This window comes from Phalacrocorax aristotelis, unplaced genomic scaffold (assembly GCF_949628215.1).
Source record: "Phalacrocorax aristotelis unplaced genomic scaffold, bGulAri2.1 scaffold_34, whole genome shotgun sequence".
NCBI lineage: Eukaryota > Metazoa > Chordata > Aves > Suliformes > Phalacrocoracidae > Phalacrocorax > Phalacrocorax aristotelis.
Genome location: NW_027441361.1, coordinates 590628 through 617359, shown reverse-complemented (window position 1 = coordinate 617359; position 26732 = coordinate 590628). Strand labels below are relative to the sequence as shown.

At 46.8% G+C, this 26732-nt stretch overlaps 1 protein-coding gene across 1 annotated transcript; it reads right to left on the bottom strand.

Moving 5' to 3' along the window:
* Positions 1–631: 631 nt before the first annotated feature.
* Positions 632–25508, bottom strand: LOC142051425 (protein ELYS-like). Its single transcript, XM_075080558.1, has 24 exons — positions 25388–25508; positions 23927–24180; positions 20975–21155; positions 19980–20187; positions 18591–18707; positions 17545–17629; positions 15408–15558; positions 12835–12967; positions 12566–12747; positions 12031–12092; positions 9278–9368; positions 9101–9190; positions 8794–8938; positions 8289–8293; positions 7928–8023; positions 7067–7160; positions 5468–5591; positions 5282–5338; positions 3922–4068; positions 2547–2734; positions 2231–2375; positions 2023–2136; positions 864–1011; positions 632–778 (listed from the first exon to the last, which is right to left on the bottom strand). The coding sequence occupies exons 1-24, from the start codon at positions 25506–25508 to the stop codon at positions 642–644; spliced, it is 3075 nt and encodes a 1024-aa protein (XP_074936659.1). The 3' UTR covers positions 632–641.
* Positions 25509–26732: the final 1224 nt, after the last annotated feature.

The window sequence follows — 26732 nt, the reverse complement described above, 5'->3', positions numbered from 1 at the left end:
TTACAAGCATTGCCTAACAACTCACAAGAGACTATGGGTTGGCTCCTGCCTGGAGCTTGCTTCTTCCTCACCAGAAGCTATTTATGGTTGGTTACATGGGAAGGGATGAATTGCAGCAAATAAATGGAGTGCGCTGACAACCCTGAGAGTCATCTTCCATGAGAAGGGGTTCTGATGGGGGATTAAACTACTTTTAGTTATCTGCGGCCTTATTTGCACGCCGGGCATGTCCTTATAGTACGATCTGCCCAAGGTCTTGGTCTTTTCTCATGGCAAAAGGACAGTAGAGAAGGACAGTAACTGACCTTCATTGCCCTCAAGTCCAAATATACCAGAACTGAGGTTGATTTGGCCACACCACCTGTAGGAAAATCATCTGACAGTGACTGGCCTCTTTCCTGCTCTTTATCGTTCTGCCTATTTTTAAGTAAAAGAGGCAGAAACAAAGCAGAAAGGTGTCAGCAAGTGGGAAGAGATCACTATTTGATCACACAATCAAGTCTAGCAAGATGTGTACACCAATAGCTTGATGGTAATCATTGTTTTAGTTTCAGCTCTCTTAAATTCTCTAAACATATTTACCATAATATAAATATATGTATTTTGCATAACAAACATCATCATAACAGAAAAACTCTCTCTCAACTGGGTTTCTGCTCATTTCCTACCCATAACTCTCTAACTTTGGCCAACACACGACTGCTGAAAGGTGCCCTTGGATGCACATTTCCTGTATTAGCTGGTTTTGTTACTGTCGAGGATGGCTTTGGTCTTGCAGCTGTAAAGCACGAGGGAAAAACGATCAGCCTTGTGCAATCAGAGCGATGGTTAGTTGTGCGTTATATTCCCCCCCTAAAAATTACCTTCTCTTGGTCCGGACGAAGGCAGATGGTAAGGCTTGGCTCTCTCTGCAGCCAGCTGCCTCTGACCTCTAGGAAGGGTCTTGCCGTGCTGGGCCGAGAGAGAATTTCTGGCAACTGCTCTCTGTCTCCAGTGAGGAACACGATCATTCTGGTGAACAAAAAGCGTAAAGCAAGAAGTTTCACCCTGTATATTTAGCCAAGTGGAAGGAAGACTAGAATAATAGCAGAACCTACAACTTTAAGTTAAAACCATGCCGGCACCCTGCAGAACCTCATTCTGACACACTTGTCAGCACCCACAAGCTTCATGTGGCTGACAAAACAGCAGCCTTTCCCTTGTTTTTCCTGAAACGCCACTGCCCCAGGTGACTGAATCTCCAGGGCAGCGGCAGGTTACATTGGACAAGAGGAAGTGAGGATTAAAATGAGGAAGAGAAAGCTACCTACACACCCCTTCCCCCTGGATGGAAGCTTTCAAATGCAGGACCTCAACCTTCCAGAACCACCCCATAAGTTTGCTTCCCTGGAGAACTATGGTTCCGGAAAGCAGCACATGGATCACAGAACCACAACAGAAGTTCACATAACACAGAATTTGATATGGCTACTTTGAGATACAGAAGTTAGGTAAGAATTTCTGTCCAAAAAGTGGTAAAACGAAAGCTGTGGAATTGCAGACCTCACGCTATAACTTGAGGAAATAATAAAAAGAACAACCCATGATGCAAATGTTGCCTGTGGGTTGGCACCCAGAGCTGCGTGTGAGATACAGGAGATGACATACAACACACTCTTCATTCCACAGTGACCCAAACAACTTCCAATCATCCGAACCCTACATAACGTACGTCCCTGAATATCTGAATGGTAAGAGTGGCTGACAGGAGATACTTATTTAATCCTCAGACACAAACAAACTGTTCGAAGTGGAGTCAACAACAGCCTGGAACACAGAATTTCCAACTGCACGGGGTAGCTCTGGAGTAGTGACACATTCTGTTCAACTTTTAGGTTCAGCTGTAACGTAAGGTGCAGAGGCTTATTGCAAGTATTTCAAAGAAGGGTGTGATAAAGAAAGCAGGATTCTTACTGAGCGCTGTTAAACCGGTCAGTAACCCCTGAGAGAAACTGGCACACTTGGCAGGACTTTTACGCTTACCATGAGATGAACGTTCGTCGCCTGGTTCAGCCGTGCTGCTGCCATACAGTTGGCACGCTGCAGATGCCGGGCTAAAAGAATTTCATGAATCCGTAAAAATTTCTCCAAACACTTCTATGAGAAATAACACATTTTAAAACATATATGATGACCCTGCCTCTTCTCTTGGCAAAGAAGGGATTCAGATTTTCCTCTTGCCCACACTTACTTGTTCAGAGTCTGTGAAAGGCAGCCTCAGGAAGTCTTCCAATAGTCCCATCTCCCGACAGATGTCATACATGTCTTTTAATAGCTCTTCCTCCTTTAACTGAGCGGCGTCTTCCTGCAGCAGAGCCCAAGCCTCCGCCATGCACCTGTAGTTAATTTTTTGAGATGTAAAGGCGTATTAATAGTATAACTAAAAAGATGCCCCACAGTTATTGTGCTCAAAGTTTAAAGGAAATTTAGGGGATTGTGATTTCTAGTGTTTGTTCTCCACCTTTCACAGTATTTCAATGCCAAAATGGTGGCAGATATTTCTTTACCTATTGGACAACAGCACAGTGAGGAAAAGTCGCTCTTCACAACTGCTTGCGAATGGTGGCTTCATCACCTGCATGTATCTGAGGGCTCGCCCATGCTCTCCTTGGCACATGAGGGACCGAAGAATTCTCACGTGTTGCCACGACACAGGTTTGGTTGTAGCTGGGTGAAAGAGCAGGGCCAGGGAATTCTGCAGAAGGTGGAGATCAGGTTTACTAAGATCACAGAATCCCAGGTTGGAAGGGACCTCAGCAATCATCTAGCCCAACCTATCTGGGAAGAGCCCAGTCTAGACAAGATGGCCCAGCACCCTGTCCAGACGACTCTTGACAGTGTCCAACGTGGCCGAGTCAACCACGTCCCTGGGGAGATTATTCCAACAGTGACTGTCCTCAGTGTGAAAAATTTCCCTCTGGTGGCCAATCGGAATCTCCCCAAGAGCAACCTGTGTCCATCCCCCTTGTCCTCTCTATGGGACTCCGTGTAAAAAGGGAGTCGCCATCTTCTTTGTAGCTGCCCCTTAAGTGCTGGTACATGGGGATGAGATCCCCTCTGAGCCTCCTTTTCTCAAGGCTGAACAAACGCAGCTCTCCCAGCCCATCCTCGTATGGCAGCTTCCCAGTCCTCTGATCATCCTGGTGGCCCCTCTCTGGGCCCCTTCCAGCCTGGCCACAGCCTGTTTGTATAGAGGGGATCAGACTGGACACACAAGCACACAACAAAACTGTTCAAAAGTTCCTTCAGTAAGGGTGAATGTCCCTGATACCGGACAGGTAAATATACATTCTTTACTATTTGCAGGAAAAAAAAATCAGTTAGCCATACAGAAAAAAACCAGAGTCTTTTAAAAGGAGTGATTCACACTCGGCTAGGGTAACCAAATCCCCATAGGCAAACATCACTTCTTATAAATACAAGTTATTCCCCCAGACAGGTTGTATTAAAATTGTGACAGGCAAAGAGCAACCTTCAGCATCAGAAGGAACATGAATTAGATTGAAGAGTCACTTTTGCGGTCTTCTGTCTCAAATCCTGCTGCTAGGATGGTCGTTTGACTATTTAAAGTACCCAAACCACTGCTTTTGAGAAAGCGCTCGACTGCTCTGCTGAGAACAACCTGAACAGACGGCTTTGGCAATTCACACGTCAAGCATTAACGCTGACTTCTTCATTGTCTTAATCCATTTCCTCTCAACGTAATTAAAACCAAACTGCAGATCATCACGTATTGCTGAAGGTGCTGCTGAAGCAGGATTACAAAAGAAGCTTCCCATGTTTTATCACCTGTTATTAGCTAAGCACCAGGTTTTTAAAGTCATTTGCTAGATCATAGCCTTGCACTACAACGTATGCCTAACTAAACTGTCACATGCTTACTTCATAGTCCTTGTGGTCTAGAAGCCAAAATCCTTGGATAAGCTTAACAAGGCCCGAAGGGATGGCAAAGGCAGCTGCGAAGGAGTCGACGGAAGGTTCTGTTTTGTTCGGAAAGGAATGCATGATGTCTAGCAGCAAGTAAATTGTCTGATATCAAGTATCTAATTAAGGCTGATAAATTTGCAAGACCAACAATTTATCACATGAAATAATATTATTCCTATGATTAATATAATAGGAATAAATAATAAAAGGAAATAAGAATATCATAGTGGTAGGACGCAGAAAATACTCTTGTATTAGTCTTGCCGTTTTATGCTGTTGCAACGTGAAGATAGTCAGGCCCTAACAACAAAATTGCATTCTGAATAAATAACCAGAAAGACAGACTCTCTGATTTCTCTAAGGCATTCAGAAAGGTTGCCTTTTGATATTTAAACAGTTCCGTTGGAAACTCAGGCTCCCTCTTTAGTCACTGCAGCCACCAGCTGGACATTCAAAACATGAGAACGGCCAATGCTTGATTATTAAAGCAAACAAATTCTACAGTTGGTTTCTTCCCTCCTTTCCAGCGTATATAAAACAAGTGAAATTCGGGTGTCCTTACAGCACAGCTTAGCTCTGAATGATTAAAACTGGATTTAAACCAGTATGTGGATCACTCATCGGCAGTGTCACTTTCTCTTTCTGACAGCTGGTTTGGGGGGTCTATTCTCATCAGAGAGCTCCGGGGTGCAACAGCTTTAAAGCCCCTGCTCTCTAGGCTCCCCTCTCGGCTCAGGCAACAAACAACCAAAGCAACACAGTGTATTTCGGCAGCTTAAAAATTCAGTTTCTGCCCAATGGCTTTTCCCTTCTCTCTCTCTATTATTCTGTGTGCCTGCACTTGTAACAGCACAAAAGCAAGCCCTCTTAGCTGTGCTGGAAAATGGATGATTTCAGCAACATCAGGTCCTGGTAAAGCGCTGTCAGAAATCCTTTTGCTCTGAAGCAGCACATTCTAGTGCATCGCTTGAGGAAGCAGCTGTTTGCTACAGCTATGGGTGCTTCAAAAATGAAAAACAGTTTACATTTTGAGAAAATCTAGGGGAGCTTTCTACCTTTAACATTGCTTAGTAGACCTGTTTTCTCACATCAGAAAAGACTTTGCAACAAACCATTTTAAAAATTCCTAAAAAATCCACAGTACAAAGAAATCAAACAATGCTTCTGTCTGCGACTTAATTCTTAACTACACGTGTTCATCCGCAGTGTGTTTGAAGCACAAATTAGAAAATGCATCGAACACGTAGGCGACAGACATTTCAGACCCCTGATGCGCGTATACTGGAGGTGTAACAGAAATAACTCCAAGGGATACGATTGCATGTTTGTGGCTTTCTTCAACACCTTCTAGCAAATAGAGCTCCAGCAGGGCCTGGAATGAAAAGGTAGAAGCTTTTTAAAACTCCTCTCTTTGAGAAATCATTGGCTTTGGGGGAGGGCTGGGCTGGGGCTGGGGTTTGTTGTGGCTGTTGTTGTTGCCTTCAGCGAACACAACACTCACGCGTAAACTAGGAGGTGGGTATTTCCCCGTTCCTCCTTCATCTCTCTGCCACAACTTCTCAACTCGGTCTCCTAACTGGGAAACCATGCCATCGACCATCAGGCAGTCAGAGTCCCGTTTTCTTCTGGAACAAAACCTAGCGAGGATTTGCACAGAGGAAAACACTAATTCTGGCCTCTCAGTGTCACAGATTTCCTCCAGCCAAAACAAACCCAGCTAAAGCTCCCACGACTCCAAGAAAGGAACAAACAGACAAAGGCATGATCGTGACTTGAAATAGACTGGAAAGAAATTTTGGAGTCAGGTGAAAGGTGCTCATTAGATCCTAGTGAATTATTAAAGGAGCTCCAAATAGGAATCCAAAAAGCTCCCTTATTAAGGGGAAAGTTGCAGCGACCTTTTAGTTTTCAGGTTTTCTTTTGTGCCGCATTACTTGTAATACAAGGGCAGTGTGAGCAAAGCTAACCCAAACCCCACGCCTCCAGTGGGAGCGTTCCCACACACAGCGGTGAGACCACAGCACGGAAATGTCAGGCTTTGGTCTCAGCACCTCGCTTTTGTTACTGAAAAACAGTCACGGTCAGAAAGCTGAGCCCACAGCTGAATTCTGGTATCACCTGAAGCAGCACGTTTGTGCCTCTGCACATGCCATCACAGTGACGGAGGGCTGGCCTGTTAAACACGGCATTGCTCAGAAGCCCATCGCAGGCTCCTGCGGGCTGCGACGCCAGCCTTTCATTTCCCGAGGAGGACGAGCAGAAGCAGCACGCTGGAGGTGGTGCTTCTAAGGAGCCCGTGAGCCTGTACGAGAGTTACCTGAGAAGGACGCGCAGGAAGAGGAGCTTGAAAGCCAACGCCTGACATAGAGCAGCTTCCACCTGGACTCCTCCTGCTGCACCTTGTTCACAGTGCCACGGCCACGGCTACTTGAGGACTTTCTTTAGGTTACAGAACAGTTGCCAAAGAAAAATCTGTTCTCACCTAACCCAAGGCACATCACCATTATGCTCGTGAGCCAGCCCAGGAAAGGCAGTTCCCGTGAGGAAGGCACTTTTATCCAGTAGCCAGGAGCGCGCTGGCTGTGCCAGCTGCATGTGACTCTGCCCATCTCCTTCAATGACACCGCAGTGCTTGGGAGTAGGAGATTTGGGCCAGTCCCCTTATCGCCATCTATCACTGGTCATTGAGAGAGATTATTTTTGCTTTGTTTTTTGGTTTTTTTTTTTCTAAAACATGCTTTCTTCTGTGTCCAGAACAATTGCTCTGCAAAGGCCGTGCCTTGCTGACCTGGCCGTGACTGATCCTGTCCTCACCACACGACCTTTTCCAGTGGTAACAAATGACACAGAATTGCCAATGAATTACGTGCACGTCAAAACAATGATGACACCAACAAAGGGCACTAAGCAGAGGTATATATCAACATTTCAACACAGGAAAGGAACCTCTCTGTTCAGCAGGACACACGCATCACTCCAGTCAAGAGTGTTGCCAGCAAACGCATGAAGCATAGCAAATACAGCTGCTGATGGAAAAGCCACTTGCTGCCGCTTCTGAATTTGCAGCGGAACTGCTCTAGAGCTTTCCTGCACGTCCTACCTTGATAAACGCTCCAGTTTCTGTCGATGACCAGTGTAGTAGCTCCGAATCAGAGGATAATTGTAGAAAGGTCTAGAGAAACGCATCTCATCACCTACAGGCAATAAATAAGAAGTAAGTTAAAGAAGTCATATCACATTTTCAACCTACAGTTTTTGACTAAAAAGACAGAAGAACACACAAGCTGAGCATCAAAAGCACAGGCCAGCCTCCGACTTTGAAAGAAGCCCATCCTCCTTCTGCCTTTGCTAAAAGAGACCTACGACACAGGAGTCAATTCCTCCTTGTCCTAAGTGCCATTTCAAGCTTACAGGTGATGTAGCATCCAGAACATGTAGTGTCAGCTGAAGTTCACTCTAAAAAAAAAACCCCAGTTCTCAAAGGGAATGGGTTTTTAAACATGTCATGTGAACATGCGTAAGACAGTTAAGGCTGACAATAGGATTTATAACCCATCCAAATGATGAACTATTTCCAAGGTGTATTTTTTCCTCAAACAATCCGTAAAAAGTTCAAAACACGCACGTCAGGCTTTTACTGTAAAATCAAGCATTCCCGTGTTGGTGCTTTAGGAGTTACTTATTTACAATCCCAAGGATTTCAAGCTGTGGGCACGAGCAACTCCTTCACTCAGAGGCTTAGTGCTGTTTCTGAGAAACACCCCGGAAAGAAACTGCTTCCATCATTCTACACAACGGAGTTGAAAAAACAGTGAAATCTCAATTTCAGCAGCAGAACTTCAGCATCTGCTGTCACTGAACCGGCACGACTTGGTATTGATGAAGCCTTGACAAAACCACGGGGAAGCACGTGTTCATAGGAAGCACTGACTGCTACAGATGCGTGACAGTTTAGGCTTACCTGAGCCCTCTGGCAGGAGACGGGACCCACAGAACCAGAGGACCACTCGTGCATACAAAGCTGCGAGGCTGGTCACCGCCAGCTTATTTGTCAAGTCTGCAAAACATGAAAAGAAGCTTAAGAGGACTGTTGGTGTGCAATTTCTTTTGTTTTTTATAAAACTCCCCTCATTGCACTAAAGAGAAAGTAGAAAAATAACACGGTAGGAATCTTTGCCTGTGCATTTTTCACTCCGTATCACTTCCTTCTCTGAAGTAAAAGCCCACAATCACAAGCAACCCCTACAAAGAAGAAGATTCACTAAAGGTTTAATAAAAAAAAGTGAAGTCGGAACTACTAAATCCACTCATGGATAAGGCACCTGTTCTTCACGTAGCAGAGAGGTTTACTCTAGCAAAGGGATTTTCTCTCTTCTCCTCAATATGCCAGGAACAAGTTCTAACAGAAACAGCTACAGAAACTCATGCAACTCACTTCACATGTTACTCATTTAGGCTTCCTCTCTGATTTTAGTAATTTCCAGCCCAATATTTGCATGCAATTAGGCACTGCTAGCTGACAATCAAAGGGAGTATTTGTCACAGTGCCACATCCCGTTGCTGTAATTTCAAGCCGGGTGCTTGCACAGCTCCTTGCTGAACGCAGCCTCCCCACCCACTCGCACGAGCTCCCCAACAAACTCGTGCCCTGAACTCAACGCGCGTTAAGTGGCAGCCCCAACCCCTCCCATTTAAGCCCCTTCTCCCCGCTACATTTGACTTTCTGCCAATCAGCAAAACCAACAACAGCTCCTCTTTCCACAATTACAGCCCCAGCATCGTTCCAAATCTTCATAAGACACACCAGAGAGTTAGAAATACTGTGACAAACCTTTTCCAGCGAGCTCTTGTGCCTCTGTTAGAAAACAGTTTAAGACTGTGCTAAGGTTGCTCAAAAGCAACTGGCGGTGCTGCAGAGCCTGTAACCTCTGCGGGTCAGTGGAGCTGCAGGAGCCGTCAAACAGCGCAACACCTTTTCAAGAACAAGTATGAAATCGTTAGCCTACAGAGCCATTTCAGAGTTTCAAAGTGCACTTCCAGATCTGCGGGCAAGACCATCTACCAGCAGATCACTGAATAAGCTCAACTGGAAAGACTGATTCTAGGTTTGCAGCATGGCTGCACTAGTACTCACAGATTTGCTCAAATGCGCCTTTTGTATAGATCACTCTGCTCCATGTCCAGTCAAGGGCCAACTCTAAATTAGCAGCAGAACTTGGCTGCTCTTTAAAAAGAGAGAACAAAAAAGAAATGAATCAAGAATTCCAAACGAAGAAACCATGCAACATAAAAACCACATAACAAGTCTTACCTTTAGATGTCCAAAGCTTAATGCAGCCAGTCAGAAGCCCTACAGAACCTGTCTGGGCAGCAGCTGACAAGACCGCCTCTAACTGCTCCTCCTAAAAGTAACAGGCGAAATCAAAGGAGAATCCTACCTGCTTTCAACATCCAAACCACCAACAGTAAGTGCTTGTTTCTAACTCTACACTCACTCAGGCATCACAGGCTGGGCTGCTTGTTGCTTTGAGGAGCACATGGAATTTTCCCCATGACATGACAACTTCCCAAAGGCTAATTCTAATCTTTATTTGCATGCCTCTGCATTATCCTCTCAATTTACTGCGTTCCAATTAACTATTCCCAGCAACGTGCCCTGCTTATACCCATGGCACATGGGGTGCAGAGAAGTTTGCCATCAGGAATGCGCGAAGGGGACAGAACAAACAGAACTCTGCAACATTTGCATGGAAGCAGTGAAGCCAAGATCAAGCAGCTTTCCAGGCTATGAAGACATGAAGGAGTTACGACACCCCAAACATTAAGTTGTCATTTCCCAAAACGACAGAAAAGAAGTGAAACATTGATGTTCTAATAGGTTTCAGTTTTAGGTGCTTCAAACACTGTGTTCTAATGCCGTGGCAATCCTTCAGAAGGGCAAAGCACAGGCAGGCACAGACGTGCACTGTTAAGGAGTAGCTGAGTGCAGCTGGTGTTCTGATACTTCTTCCAGGTGAAATGATCATCGAAACATAGAATCATAGAATCCTTAAGGTTGGAAAAGCCCTCTAGGATCATTGAGTGCAACTGTCAACCCAACACTACCATGTCTCCTAAATCGTGCCCTCAAGTGCCACGTCTACATGTCTTTTCAATACCTCCAGGGATGGTGAGTCCCCCACCTCTCTGGGCAGCCTCTTCCAACGCCTGACCACCCTTGCAGTGAAGGCATTTTCCCTAATATCCAACCTAAACCTCCCCTGATGCAGCTTGAAGCCGTTTCCTCTCGTTCTATTGCTAGTGACCTGGGAGAAGAGACCAACCCCCACCTCACAACAGCCTCCTGTCAGGCAGTTGCAGAGAGCGATAAGGTCTCCCCTCAGCCTCCTCTCCTCCAGGCCAAACAACCCCAGGTCCCTCAACCTCTCCTCATGAGACCTGTTCTCCAGACCCTTCCCCAGCTTTGGTGCCCTTCTTTGGACACGCGCCGGCAACTCTATGTCCTTCTTGTCCCGAGGGGCCCAAGACTGAGCCCTCAGCAAATTTTCCTTTTTAGGGCTTTTGCTTTTTGTTTGCTTGTTTCTTTGGCTTTTTAAGCACATTCAGAAGTATCTTTCCCTTCTAAATAAAATCATCACATTCAAAGCCATTTCTACACATTCGAATACACACATCAGATTTCCATCTTTTTCTGAAAACCAGTCTCAGACAAGGAAACACACCGAGTACAACTTACGGTGGCAAACAAAACCCCAAACCAAGCTTCTTGCCCCTAATTCTGAGATTTGTCTTACTCACATTCACAAGCAATTCCTGCTCAAATGCCTAACAAGCCTCTGAATGATCTAGTCTCAATTCAGCAAAGGGTATGACAAATTTCTGCATTTCCCAATTATTTCCAACGTGGAGCTGACATCAGATCACCCAATCTGAATGGAAGAGCCTACATCAGGCTTGCAAAAGAAACAGCCTATGGGCCAGGCCAACCTGCCAAGACGTTCATGTTAGCTACCACACTGTGCACAAGTGCTCTTTGCCCCAGCGCACCCCCACAGATCTGGTGAGGAATCCAGTAGAGAGGAAGATGAGGGCAGGGAAAGCCTGCTCTCCCCTTCCTACTAAGTGCTCCTCTGCCTGATGACTCGCTCGCTCAGCATTTCGCTTGGAGCCTGCCTGGGTGAAGATGGGTTCTTCATCACAAAGGCTGCATCTCTCAGGGAAATCCTTCAGAGGAGAGAGAAAGGTTGGTGCCCTGCAAATGGGAAACCTCTGAAGGAGGGGGGTGAAGTCACTGCGGTGGGATAAAGCAGAGAGAAGGTGGTGGGTGTCACGAGCTAAAGGTGACTGAGGTGTTGCAGCAACAAGAGGGCAGTCCCAGAGGAGTCAATTGGGCACCTGTAGCACAAGGCAAAGGCTACAGAGGTGAAGATCTGCTTTGAGAGGCTGCAGCAAAGCCGACCGATGAAGGGAAAATACAGGGAAGTCATTGGGTAGAGCTGCCAACGGTAATTGTTTGCTGCAGCTCACTGCCTTGGAAGCAAACGGTCAGGTATAGTCCCGCAAGCGGATGTTCGCAGCCACTCGCATCCGAGTGAGACACCCCCATCGTCAGGTCCTGCACGGAACCTAATGCTTTGAGAGACTGACGGGGGGGGAAGGTTGTTCTGAGGGAACGATGCTTCCTTTTCTCCGTTCTGTCCTCTTTTCCAAGGTAATCAGGGATCAAAACCTGAACTCAGGACCACGCAGGCAGTTGCACTCATTGATGAGAGAGAAGGAACAGCTTTCCCCGACTTTCTCTTCCTGCTCCTAGAGCAGCACTCTCTTCCTTTCTAGACATTCAGGCCCTGATCGTGCTTCAACAGGAGACAACGGTGGGTTTACACTCCCAAGAGGGGACCTCAAACATTACATTTGATAAAACTGGTAGGGTACAATTGCAGTTACGCGTGTGGATGGGCAGGAGGAGCATTAAATGGTCCCTGACACCGAAAGCAGCGCCATGGAAAGCTTAGGAAAGGTTCATCTCTTGACATTCTCCATAAAGATACAGTAAAAGATCACCTCCTTCCAGAAGCCGCTGCACGTCACATGAACAACTCCAGAGCTCAGCAGGCACATGCCATCTGCAGAGACAATGAACGTTGGACAACATTCCATACTCTCACCGTGATGGTAGCACCAGTTTGCATTTTTGTCACAGCAACCTCTGGAAAGGTACAACTGAGTACCCGTTCTTCTCATCACATCACTTACAGCCTTTTTTAGAAAAACGATGACTGAGTGTAGAGATTTTCCCTCCGGGGCTATCGAGGTGCTGCGCTTTGAGCTTCAGCCCAGAGTCATTTCATTTGATCACCAGCACCACCTCACGGGCTGCGTTACAGAAGCACCCAACCGCCAGACCCAGCCGCCTGTCAGGCAGGTGTCACAACAGCACACACTTGGTCAGTACAACGTCACCAGAGTTGGGTGGGTGGGGGGTTGGGGTGTTTCGGTTTGGTTGGGTTTTTGCATGACAAACAGTGAACAGGAGAACCAAGAAATGGCATTTGAGCTCGTTTAAGCTTATCACTATTCAAAGCCGTGTAATACCTACCAAAATTATAGGTGCTTGGGTGAAAACACAGCTCAGGTTGTGGATAAGAAGGAGGAACTCTCCAGCTTAGGCTGCGCTCCTGCACCACAACATCCAGAAGGAGGTTTGGAGCAGTCGTGCTTGTTACAGCGTCCAGTGACCACAGTGCAAAATAGGGGCAGTCCTGAAGGGATTCTTCTGGCCTGAAAGAAAACAAGTGCAGAAGCTAAACGCCGACTTTCCAATGAATTATGGGGAGGGATACTGAAACCAGCTTCATAAAAACCTACCTTAGCGAGCCTGGCATTTGAGCCTGATACCAGCAGTCAAAGTCAAATACACCCAAATAAGTAGATGGTTTTCCCTGGCCGCGTGTATTCACTTGCCAGCTGAAGACTGAGACACTGGTGCCAGGAGATATGACTGGAAAAGGCAAGACATTGTTTCTTAGTGGGAGAAAATACAATCTATCTGACATTTTCAAAACATCACTTTCTATTTTGGATTCATTCTGTTACGTCACTCATGAAACGCAACACTTGACTAAGAAGAATTTTAACAATGTACACCATAGCATCACCTCTGTGATAGGTTTCAGTCATGCTGCCCCCCTTTGCGAGTTCAACGTGTATCCGTCCTAGGACAAATCCAATACACAATTGTCAGGTAATCAAGTTTCCCATACAGTAAGAGTGCATCAAGATGGTTAGAAAAAAACAAAAACCAAAAACCAACCCACCACCCTAGGAAAACATACATTGCTGCTTTTAGAAAGCATACAAATTCTTGTCATATACACTTGATCACTCAGCTGGCATGATTAATTTCCAGATTCGACTCGGTTACGAGTGTTACGAATAGCTCCTTTCCAGCACAGTCAGAATGAAAGAACACAATTATCACACAAAACAAACACCAAAACCCAACCCCAACAAACAGGAGATTGGAACAAAGAGTTTAACATCAAACATTGACCATGTTACACTCGGGTTCTCTCAAGAAGTGGCATGGTCTGCCGTCTCTGGGGAGAAGGCATTCTCCAGATGTGAGCAAAGTGGGGGGTGCATCCTTTACCCTGACAGAGCAGGGAACCAGGAGACAGGTCATTTGGCAAAATGGGTCTCTGTTCTCTGCTGAGTTCATCAGGGCTGCTCAGGGAGCCTCCCACGCTTTACTGTGTTTCATCGTGAGCTTCTGTGCCCTTTCACTTGTGTGAGCCGCTGAAACTGCCTTTGAAGATGTCAATTAGTTTCATAAATCAGAAGCCAGCTGCATTTCTAACCTCAACCCACATCCAACAGAAGCTCATGTGGGCCTACAACTTGAATAGTTTCTGGATAAAAGCTAATGAGGAGCCATCAGAAAAATGACAAGCATTTTTCCATGCCTCAGACTTCATGAAAAGGGGACCGAAAGGGCCTTTTTTGTTGGTTTGGGTTTGGGTTTTTTGGTGGGTGCGTGTGTTGGTTGTTTTTGACAAGGTTTTAGAAGGCCCTCTCCTCAGAATCGTGACACAAGTGGAGAAAATCCAAAGGGGTTTTCATTAGATTTTGACACGCTGTTGTTAGAGGGTGGCACCCCAAAAGAGGTGGAAGCTGCCTCTTCAGGACTAAGTCAAAGCTAATAAACACAAATAGCCTAGAAAGTCATGCCAGTGTCGTCTTTGTAACAAGCAGACATAAGTTAAGGCCAGTAAGAAGAGAGGGAAGGGCATTCACACACCCAAACAAAAGGCTGTGAAAGTTATCACTGCAGCCGGCTCAGAGATGTGCTCAGAGCATCACTGGATGTGCAAACCCAGAGATGCACATCTCATTATTGCAAGGTAATGAAAGACACCAGAGGAGTTTTAACTGTCGGTCCGGACGAGGGAAGCCAGAAGCTATTGCTTTAAGAGCTTGTAGGTGTAGGAACCTATTAGACACAGAGAGGGCAAAGTGCACAGGCAGATCATAGACTCGTAGAATCATTTAGGTTGGAAAAGGCCCTTAAGATCATCGAGCCCAACTGTAAACCTCATACTGCCAAGTCCACCACTAAACCCTGTCCCAAAGCGCCACGTCTGCACGTCTTTTAACTCCCTCCAGGGATGGTGACGCCACCACTTCCCTGGGCAGCCTGTTCCACTGCTTCGCAACCCTTTCTGTGAAGAAATTTTTCCTAAGATCCCAACTAAACCTTGTGCTCTAGACCCTTCACCAGCTTCGCTGCCCTTCTTTGGACACACTCAGCACCTCAGTGTCTTTCTCGTAGTGAGGGGCCCAAAACTGAACACAGGATTCGAGGTGCAGCCTCACCACTGCCGAGTAGAGGGGGACGATCACTGCCCTACTCCTGCTGGCCACACTATCTCTCATACAAGCCAGGATGCTGGTGGCCTTCCTGGCCACGCGGGCACACTGCCGGCTCATCCAGGTGGTTGGGGAAGGTATCAAACAGATCTGGCCCCAGGACCGAGCCCGGGGGAACAGCACTCCTGACCGGCCGCCAGCTGGATGCAGGTGCAGGCATAGGTTGGAAGAGGGGAAAAAAGAAAGTTGAGGGAACACTCCTAAGCAATGGAGGGGATGATCTTACTGTTCAAAGACGAGAGCTGGAGGAATAAAATGACTGACAGGCGTTATAGAGGTGACCCCACCATACATCGCTACAGCATGTCAGCAAGCATTGAAGGGAAAAATAGGGTTTATTTTAACAAGTCCCACAGAATTTCAGCACCCAGTTTTTCCTTTGAAATAAGCCCAAGAAGTTAGTCTATACAGAGACTTAAGACTTTCAGGCTGCGGGTATGGAACAGCATTCATTGCTTGGATGCCAAAACCATTTAGTTTAGAAAAACCAAACAGGGACATCAGGAACAAACCTTCATCAACGCTGCCTTCTCTGGCTGCGCGGTTGGGAAAGGTTTCTACAGCCTGACAGCTGAGTAGTTTGGTCTTGCTGCCCTGCCCTCTCAGGGGAAAGGCTCCGCCCGTCAGATCCAAACTGTACTTTTCAACACAGGATGCCAAACGCTGCGGAAAAAATCACAGGAGAGAGAAGGGTCATTCTGAGAGAAAAGCAGACATTACACCTCAGTAGGAAAGAATGTCTATGTCTACTAGAACCTGCATATTGTACTGTATCTCTCCCAGGTGCTTAATCTGATGGCAAAGAGAAACTACAGCTGACAAGCAAGAGAACTGAGTGTCAAACCGTAACGGGTAAGTTTGGCCGTAAAAGCTTTGCACATTTTCAAAACTGAGCATTTCCCTCACAATATTGGTTCTAAATGTGTTTTGCAGAATTCCCTGCACCATCCCGGTTTCTTCACAAACCTACGTATTTAGCTAGAAAGGGAGATCTGAAATAATGCCATACATAGGCATGCAAAGCGCTTTGCTCCATGACTTGATCACAGAACTGATGAAGTTAGAGGAGTCACGGCCTTCCAGCAGCCAAAGCTCTCTTGCGAGGCATTATCTATAGGCACACACCGCTAGAGTGAATGCCCATCCCTCGGGAGTAGCCATGAGAACTTCTTACTGAGTCACACTCTTCTCTCAAACCATGTCAGCTCCTGCCAGCTCCTCCTCTCACCTCCTCAGGGACTGATGGGTGAAATATGCCTCCCTGCCTTCACCAAGTGCAGCCAACAGCAAAACAACCCGGCGGACATGGCATGCACGTGGGCAAGGCGTTTAGGATCACAAATCCCTACAGAGTCAGCAAACTACTTTGAGACCTACAGAAACTCCAGCAGGATTGTGTGGAACCTCTGAGACCACCATTTGCTAAGCAAGCATTGACTGAAATACTGTCTTTCCAAATACAGCACTTGGTCAAATGATCTACCCTACAACACATGGGCGTGTGGATTGTGGACAAAGAGCAGCTCTACAATTAAAAACCAACCAAAGAAAACCAAAAACCAAGCAGCTAAAAGTCTCCAAAAACCTACCAGAAAATAAAAAAATTGATTGTACCTCATTCTACCCAAGTTTCCTAAAGTTTCAGAGCTCTAGAAGGAACTGGCATGAGCTGGCACGAGACAATCCATTCTCGTATGACCTGATATGTTACATTTAACTCACCTACTCTGAGAACAGGCAAGCTTTCTCTTAACCATTCTAGGAAATACTACTAATAAATATCAAGGCTGTAGAGCACAGATCCTCTCCTACTGCACCTCAACAGGAAAGACATGCTCTGAATTAAGATTACTTTCCCATCAAAAAGATTTTGCAAGGGTTTCAGGCATAACACTGAATAAAATTATACGTTCTAAAAACGCATCTTCTATCTGTTAGATAACAGAGAGGTAAGGCTACTTCATCTCTAGTTTAAACACAACCTCTTTGGAGCCACTTCTAAAAATTTACATATACTTTTTTGACCAAATCAGACCACTCTTTACTGTATTTGCGTATTTTGCTGGCTTCAAGAGCAGAGTTCATAGGTAACGCAGCCAAAAAGTAGAAAGAGTTCTCTTTAGAGCTACTAAGTTTCAGGACCAGCACCGAAGAGACCCTGCAGGTGAGCGTCATGTGAAGTCCTGCTGACAGAGCTCAAAGGGAAAGCAAGAATTTAAACCTGAAGACCGGAACAGAATAAAGCTGTACGCCCGTGTTTTAAGGAAGGGAGACAGACAGAACCTTATTCAACTCTGCAGTTTGGTTAAACAGAGCTACTCAAAGCCCTGTCTTCTCTTCCTACATGCCATTCAGTTGGTGTTTAAATGAAGAATCATTTTATTTGTAAAAGCTGCTGCCTCTTCAGGAACTGAATTTATATGGGCTCTTTGCAGACGGCCCTGGCTGGAACACACGACACGGCGGTATGAAATTGTACGACTTCTTTTCAAAAAGTATGGACAAAGGCCGTGCCCAGGAAGACTCAGCAAAAGATTCTTTTTAAGTCATCTCTGAATTGTCATGGTCAATATTCCCCCTGCCAACTTCACTGATACTCCCTTAGGGAAAAGGACTCTTTCCAGCCTTTCACGGACGTGCACGTCTTACCTCGTACATGACTTGTCCTGAAGCCAAGCGCCTCCTGTCTGCGAACGCTAACTGCAACAGATGTAAACTCACGGCATCGCCTTCACTGGAAAAGGTATAAATGATGACATTTGGTTACAAAGCTGCTTTATAGTCCTCGTTACCCTTTCCTTAGATCTAGGCTGAGGTTTCCTTAATAGCATTGTCTGGCTCAAAAGAAAAACAGCCCTTCCCAAAACCTGAGAATTGGTCACATTTAGCCACCAAACCACAAAGGAGGAAATTTGGACACTAACAGCTTCTGGGGCAAAGGCTACCCATACAATCTGGAAGCTTCAAGGTGTTCTATGGAATAAAAATGGTTGGGAACAGTTCTTTGCATTGAAGAGCTCGCAATCAAAACTGCTTTACAGTCAAACTGAAAAAGATTGCCACTCCATGAGCAGCCGAGCTGAGTAAATAGCTTGCTGATGCTGAAGGGGGCAGATCTTTCTCCCCTTCCCTTCCCACCAGAGCTCCAGTCCCTCCCCTGCACACACGGCACCTTCCACACCCTCGTTTCAGTCATTAGCCCAGCAGGAAACCACCGACTTGGCTGCTGAACACCTTCCCTGCCAGCCGAGCTGAGCTGGCTCACCAGGGCTCAGGCTGGCACCAGGGAACCGGCCATGCTGTCACCTCCTCCTTTAGGGGCAGCAGGCTGGTGGATCCGCACCTTTAGTGCTCTGGAGCTGCAGCCTCCACTGCGCTCCGTGGTATCTTAACACCACGGTGTGAATATCAAGCAAACCATGAAGCAGTCATCAGGAAACAAAGGAAGCCATTTAAGAATGCCAGCACAGAAATAGAGCCACTGTCGCTTTGCTGCCTTTCAGCAGGGAGGAACTAGTAGGTCCCTCTTCATCCCTGTTACATCCTGTACAAATCGCACCGTCAGCTCCTTCCATACCGGAGAGAATCTCCTGCACGGCTAATTCAACAAAACAAATACATGTGGGTGAACTCTAGGTGAACAAATACTCAAAAAAAAAAGAAAAATCAGTGGCCGATAGTAAGCTTTTATTCACCTTTCTTGCGTCGACTGAACAGCCCACAAGTAGCAACAGTTGCGAGGATCATGCTCAGGCTCTTGAAAAGTAACGGCGCAGACAGGAATCCTTCCTCCTTCAAGCTGACAGTGGTGCCTGCAGGGTTAAAAAAACCAAAGAAAGCAGGTGAGCCTGGTGGCCCTGCCTGTTTGTAGAAGGGGAGAAGCATCTTCTGAGCAAAGAGCCCCTGACGTGCTTCTCCTCAAGGCACAGAAGGTCACACTCCCGTCTCAAACAAGGGAGTCACGGGAGCGACTGCTTTTGATGCAACAGCCACGAGGTGAGGAAATTACTGTCCATCACGGGCAATAACCTGGCTTTATCTCCTCCTCTGCCTGCGGCGCAGGAACATGAAAGATTCCTTCAGCTGCCAGGCAAAAGATTCTTCCTACTCTTGTCGCCTGCTTCAATATTGAACTGAAAATGCAGCCTCTCTTCTGCACAAGCTGAAAACAGTGCCAAACACCAGTAGTGTCTTGTTTCTTTACTTGGACTATCTAAAGCGTTTCTCCTCCAGACTTCTGAACCTTCTTTGCACCTTCACAATCTATTCTTGCCACCTCACTATCCCTCCACTCTCTATTCATGCCGCCAATAGTTCCCGGTGAGTCACTGCAGATTTGCTTAAGTGAATCCCGATCTGAATTGGGTCAGATATTCCAGGGGGGATTGCTCTTTGGCAGAGCTGAAATCATCTCCCTAATTTCTCTGTTGCTTATCCCTTGACACGACCCTTATTCCACCTCCAAGTGTTCCAAGCAGACTTTTATTCCCATGCATCGCTGCCTTGGAATGGGTCAGTCCCCTCTTTTGGTCGAGGCTGAAATGTGGGAGAGAATGTCTTTTCAGCCACAGATCAGCTCTTGAGCTTTCATGTCTCACTCCTTTCAACCTGGGCGCTTTAAAGAATATTATCACCACAATCCCATCATTAACATACTTCAGCCTTTCAATGGGTGCCCTCATTGCAGGAGCTGGTTCTGAGAAATAATGTCTACAATCTCTTTCATTGAAACACACACATTTACTGCTGTCACTGAATACTGCTGGTGGAACAAACTGCCTTATGGAAAGCAGCTCTCTCACGCCCTAACTGCTTGACAGAACCCAGAGAAGGGAGCTTTCCGCAGTTCCTCAGCCCACAGGCACAATAAGGAGAACAATCCCAGCCCGCTGGGGAGAAGGCGGCCCACTGAATCCAGGTATGGCTCAATGGTTACTTCAGAAGGGGATTCCTAAACACTCCAAGATTACACTCCACATTTCCCTCCCTGAAAAAGGGCTCTTTAAATTAACAGACTTCCTCCTCAAGCAGAGCCTTGAGAGCCCTGCACCTCCAGGCGTGACCAAGTGCAAAGGCCGACTTACTCCCGCTGCAGAGTTTTCATATTCCACAGTGACAGGGAGCCGTCGGAAAAACCCACGGCGAGCTGGTTGCTTCTGCTGATGTAGCACAGGGTCGATATTGCTGTTCCTGAAGAACACTGTAACTGAAGGCAGAGATGTCTCCCTGCTCTGGTCACGGTTGCTCTTCCTTGTGAAACGCCAGCAGCAGCTCTAGTGACAACTGTTAGACCTGCACGCACAAAACCACACAATAAAGGAATGCGTTATGCCATTCAGGTTGCATTTGAAACACTGACGTGACAACATGTATGATCTAATTCTACCATCCCCGGCAAAATACCCATTGATGCAATACTTTGTCTGCTCTTCCCATTTTGTACGCATTCAGAGCACATAGGAACTCTCTGACTGGACAGGTATCCTCACTCCTATTTCAAAACCAGGTGAAAGCGAAACCTCCATAGACAAATTCTTCCTGGGCTCTGCACATCAGGAGTTTGGGCCTCATGGTGAAGCTACTTGAAGTGACACCAGCTCCCGAGGCCACTCTTGTAAGAGCAAAAACAGCGTATGCAATCCGAGTACACCAAGTACAGGTTCCGTTTGGTCAAATGCAGGGATTTTGGTAAGGCATATTTACTTTAAAAAACAAGCCTAAACTTTGCCCCAAGTCAATGAACAGAAGCAGAAGAACATTCCCAGGAAATAGGGCACGTCCGACACACCTTCCTGTCAGGCAGCTGCACCGACTCGGATGGTCAAATTCCTACCCCTCACTGGCGAGAGTCACCGTGACAGAGGGACCCTGGTGGGAGGGGGTATTTGTAACCTTAGGAGGAGTATGAAGCCACTCCCATTTTTAATCCATTCAGGACTAGACGATGTCAAACCGCCACCTGTAATCAGCAGCCATAAACGTCTGCACAGCAGTAGCTTCAAAGTGGGATGCGTGTTGGTGATTTAAAAGACACAAGTTTTCTTACTTTTCCATTCAAGTTTAGAAACCCCAAGCTCACCCGATGGTTCATTCTCCCTCTGACTGCAAGAGAGATCATCCAAACCAAGGTCCACCACAAGCAGATGACCAACATCTGTCGCCACCGCTGCCACGCCACAAAACCCTTGCAGAGCCTGGTGCAGGTGCCAAGGCCTCACGCTGGCTCCTCCGGGGTTAGTTATGGGCTCTACAGCAGTTACCTACAGGAAAACTACAAGTTAGTATTTAAGCTCTTTGACAAGCGAAATAGAAATCACTCAAAAGTGAAGCCAGAACCAGCCCATCAGAAGCAAGAAAGTAAATACAGGGTTGTAAGACTTAAAAACACAGCATTGATCCCAATTATATCCAGACAAAACAAACAAACAAACCAACCCCCAAAAATGTCCGGTACAAAAATCCGTTACTGCCTTCCGTTTACTGGGTTTCCTGCAGGGATTTCGCTGAGCTCACTCCAACTGCAATGGTGCAGTCTATTATCACAGCTTACCAAGTTCCATTTTCTACTTAGAAACCATTAACTCGAAGACAACACAGAAAATCCGTTAAATGCAAGAAACTTGACCGTATTTAAGGGACTGGAGTAAGAAAGACCAAACTCACTCTCGCTCTCCCACGGCCCCCAGCCCGTCAGCACTGGGATACAGCCCACGCCTTCTTTGCCAAACAGGTATTAGGGCAAATCTCGGCTCTCAGTCAGACGCGGCAGCGGCCAAGTTGCAGGGGAGACACACCGCTGCCACGGCAATGGAGTATTGTTACAGATAGTGGAAGGGAGATACCAGCTTAGGGAAAGTTACACCAGTCCTCATTTAGAATCAAAAGAGCAACCAGGGAAAGCAGAAAAGTTTTCAGTGCCGAAACAGCGGCAAAAAGCCCAGCAGCTGGTTCGCCAAAAGCCAGCTCCCGCTGAGGAGAAGCGCACGCTGCTCTGTAACACGCGGAGCCGCCTGCCAGCAGCTTTAGTACAAGGCCCTGATGAAGACAGACCTTTCAGCACCTGCAGCCCCTCCCGGGACAGCCCTGGCTGCTCCAGCAGAGACACCAGCACGTGAGGGCTCCTGCACTAAGGCTCCACAACAAAAGAACACGGGCTGCCCTTCAGCCTCCTTGCATAATGTCACACAGTGACACCAGGGAGCTTTACATCAACACCAACCTGTTACACGACAATGGAACAGAGCAGTGAGCACCACAAGGATTCCTTTTTTTATATATATTGGTTTTTCTCCCCAGAGGTGGGGAAAAACTGACCAAACCTCCAAGCCCCAAAGTTCTCTCCTCTCCCGTATCAAGCACTTGCTGTGACTGCGCTGCCTGGCAATCTGCTACAGAATTTACCTTTCCTTTGGGCCACAAGAATTCTACTCCTAGAAGTGCCCGCAGTAATTGACACAACTTTATATTGTTTCACACTTCCTGGAAATCAGATGAAATCTCCAATCTTCTCAGCTACTCAAAGCACCACCAAAAGTGCGTTGATTATTCGAATTCTTGCTGCTCCAAGCCTTGATGACTCTCAGGAGGAAAGCAGAAACACTGCACATATCGTGCTGCAGAATCAGCCAAAGTTCCCGTGTTGCTGTTAACTTCTTTTTCTTTTAAGGTCTCGTTCTGTTGTTGTACAACTGGCCCCAAATCCACCTTTTCGACCTTTGCATACAGGTTCCCAGTTTTAACGCTTCAGTTTTCCCTGTAGAAGCTCCTGGAACTGCCTATTTTCCCACGGCACCAGGCACTCGCTTTGCACACTCTCCTACACTGCTGCCAGCTCATTCTGGGAACGAACGCAGAAATCCTGTCTCAGCTCCCTCACTCTGAAAGCTGCCCTTCTGCCTCACACAAACCAGGAAGAGTGGGGAAAATACCATTCCAGAGCTCTGAAACATGCAACCGTTATAAACCAATTTAATACCATTAATATTTTCAATTCGGGTTTGCTTTTACAAGTCTGAATGGCTGCACGTCTATGTCAGCACACAGCTTGCCTTTCCATCTCAAACGCTGAGATTTATCAGGACGATCGGCAAACCCACACAGCGGAGCACCAACCCAGCTCAGCTCGTTAGAAATCACCACCACACAAACGCGCACTGCCAGCAATCACACTGTAGCGCTACAGACAAACAAACCCCGCCTGGATTCTAGCAAGTCAAACCCAATCACGCTCTGGAAAGCTGAGTAATACGGAAGTATTTATCTGTCGCAGATTCTAAGGTGGTAAAGATAGAGTGAATCTTGATGTTCCATTACCTTAAGGTGACTCTTGTCTACATTCAGATAAGGAGTCGAGGGGAAAGGACGTCATTTGAGTTTATGGGTTAGAGAAGGCAGGGAAAATTAGCAACATTACACCAGAGTATCCCACCGGCACAAGCACCATATGCAATAAGCAGAGGTTCAAGGGCTTCAGGCTGAAAGTCGGTCTGTAACCACCTGCCAGGTAACGCAGTGAAGCCTGTTTTTTCCCATCCTAAGTCAACAGAAAAATGTGCTTTGCTCTAAAGTCACCTGCTTGCTAGTCCGAGACTCCTGGGAATGTGCCGAAGTCAGCTACAGCACAGCCATGGAAGTCTGAGATATTTTAAAGACAGTATTTCTGACATAATGAACCATTCAGGACATGTATGTTACCAACACTTGAAAGGCAGGGTGAGGACGAGGTCTTTGTCACTCTGGCTAAAAAAAAAGGTAGTTTTCAAGGCCTTTTTGTCAAAGTGGAGAATTAGGTAACTACGTGCTCTACTGTAAAACCAGAAAACTTGTTTGACTCTCTCAGCAAACTCAAAGGATAACGGTACCGTTAACCCCACGATTTCACATCAAGGTGCTCTCGACTGGACACTCTGCAGTGACAGTATGATGACACAATAGAGAAAATGGACGTCCTAGCAAAGAGACGCTTCAAAGCTGCTCCTGAAACAGCGTTATGCAGCACCTGACAACGTTTCCCCCATTAAAAAGGACCTACCCTTCCTGGCAGAACTACTGCTGTAACCACGCTTGATGTTCCAAGGTCGTACAGGCAGAGAACACTTCCCTCTGCTTCTCTCAAGCCAACCAGCAGCCCCGTTCCCGTCTGCCAGGAAACCTCCTTCACCACGCGGATGGTGGGAGGCTGCTCACGGGCTCCACTGAAACGGTGTGCAGAGAGCCGCTCTCCCGTCACAGCGCTCACGACCTCCAGCTGAGGGCCACACGCCAGCCAGGCCAGCCCATCTCTCCCTGGAAGAAGAGAAAAGGCTGGCTAAAGCAAACTCCCAAGAGAGGGTTGAAAACAACAGGAAAATCACAATCACTGCCCCTTTGCTTCAACAGAAGTACCTCACAGAGCAAGAGAGGCTTACCCAATTCCGGTCGATTATTGAAAATCACCCACTGAATCCTCAACCAATGCATCGTAAAATGAACCACCTTATTATTTTGCATTTGGACTTGTCATTCCTGCACTGAAGAATTCTGGTTGTTTGGGATAAAGATTACAATAGATTGGTCTCTAGTCTTTATACCATATTCAGCTTGGTTTTGCTAGAAATCATCTAAATACATAGGAGAATACAACTCCTAAAGCATATACTTCAAATATGGCAAAATCTCAGCCAATTCTTTTCTAGTTTACTAACTTTGCTCGACACACGCCTACTTTGGGCAGGGATTTGGACTTCAACAAGGAATTACCTTAAAATGGGCACTGCGGGAGCCAATTTCAACTTTTACACACGCTGATCACAGAGAGAAGTTAGCACATTTAGTTTCACTGAACTACTTCCAACACAAAGGGAGTATTAACTCAACTACTGCACTTACAGTCACACAGAGAGATCCTACATGGTCTTCACAGGCGCCCGGACACCCAGGCAGGCCCCCAGCGCTACCTTCAGATCACCGACAAAGTCAGCTACCTCATCTGCTCAGCCGCTCTCAGCAGCTCTCCCGGGACACTCCTCTGCGTCCCATTAAATACTCTGCAAACCTGGCTGCAGCGCCTAACAGGGCTTTCCTCTTCCTTCTGTTTTTAGTCAGGCTAGGAAAGAAAAAGCGGGGGGGTTGCCTCTCTAACACTGTGGAAGAACTAGTTCTGCATGGGATGTTATGATGGTACAAATAAATACAGCCCAAAACCACACCAGGACTTTTTTGAAAACTGCCTTTCCTTCAATTAGAAGTTGAGGAGGGCTCACGGACTTGCCCGTGTTATTTTAATAGCTCAAGACTGGCGCAGGCTGTTGTCCTTTCAAAGTTTAACTCTACTAATGTTTTAATGTTAACATTTTTCATCATTTTGTCATAGTTCATCCTTTCTGTTCTCTCAAAACCTGACGCACCTGAGCAGCACTAACCTGACACAGCTGATACTGTGACCCCGTGCCTCAGGTCACCTCCAGGCAGTAACAACTTCACAGCAAGACCCAATTTCAAGGAAAAGGCTCACCTCTGGAAAACCGCCCACGCAGCACAGAACCTCGGGTGAGCTCATCTTCCCCAAGAGCCTGAATGGTCACCTCGGGAAACTGCAGCAGGCTGCTCGTTACCTGAGCCGCGAGGTCTCGCATTCTTCACTGTGAATAGAGAAAAAAATGCAAAAAGAGGCTGCTGACAGCCATCGACATTTTTGAGATTGACAGAACTTTCATCCCTTTGCCGTGAATAATCTCCCGTCCACCTCCTGTGGCTCTTTTCCTTAACAAAAGGGCACTCAGGACAGGTTTGGATCTCACAGCAGAGCAAAAGGAGAATCCTTTGCTTTTCTGATGCCTACGAGATCACCAACAAAAAGGGACGCAGGGGTATTGACAGGATAAACAACACGGGGAAAAAGCCCAAGACACTGGAGTCAAGTCAAGCAAGGCGGCACGAGTCAGAGACCGAGTTTTGCATTACAAAGCTCCAGAAAATAAACAAAAAAGAACAAGTTGAGAAATTACATGTTTGAGCAGAATCACATCCAGCCAAGTCAGTGTTCTGGGATGTCACCGTTGACTGACATGTAGTACATGAAAGTCAGATTCAAAGGCCAACAATGTTACGGGCTTACTGAAGGAAAAGCTAAAGATACGGTCAGTCGCAGCTGAAGACGTGATGTCACAAACCAGGTTCACTTCAGTGCCACCAAAAGAGAGGCCTTGCTGCTGCCCCCCTCTCTCCATCTGCTCCTTCCTTCTGCTCCTGTATCCCTGTGCCTTCCCTTGCCCTGACCTGCACACGTTTTAGAGCTCCTTAGGAGCCACATTAACTCCCCAAGCAGACAGGGAACGCACCCACAAGAGCAGAGAGTTTCCCACCAGCTTAGAGAGTGAAACGGGGTTGCAGAGAGAGCCAGCAAGCATAAAAGCTGGCACAAGGAAGGAGGCAGGACACTGCACCGGGGAGAAGGAGAGGGGATTTGCCCATCTCCATTCTGTGGCCGTAAGCCGTCCTGCTAGCTCATGCACGTGTGAAACCACACACTCACTTTGCAAGGAGAGCTGCAAGAAACCCCTTTGCTTTTAGAAAGGGCAGCACCCAAGGCACTCTCAGTCAACTCTGGACTCCCTCGTGCACGTAGAGGCTCACTCTCGCACGGAGGGAGGCTGAGGCTGACGGGCGTCATTCTTTCACTCAGCCAGATGTGGAAGCTAAAGTGATCTCAGGGAAGCGTTAGTTACTTGGTGGTCAGAGAAGGGACACCATTGCCTGACACTGCTCGGGTCACATTGTCTAAGGAAAGAGGACAAAGAGTGGGAAGAAGCCAAAGAAGAAGAAATGGAAGAAAAACTATGCTGTGTTGAGAAAAACAG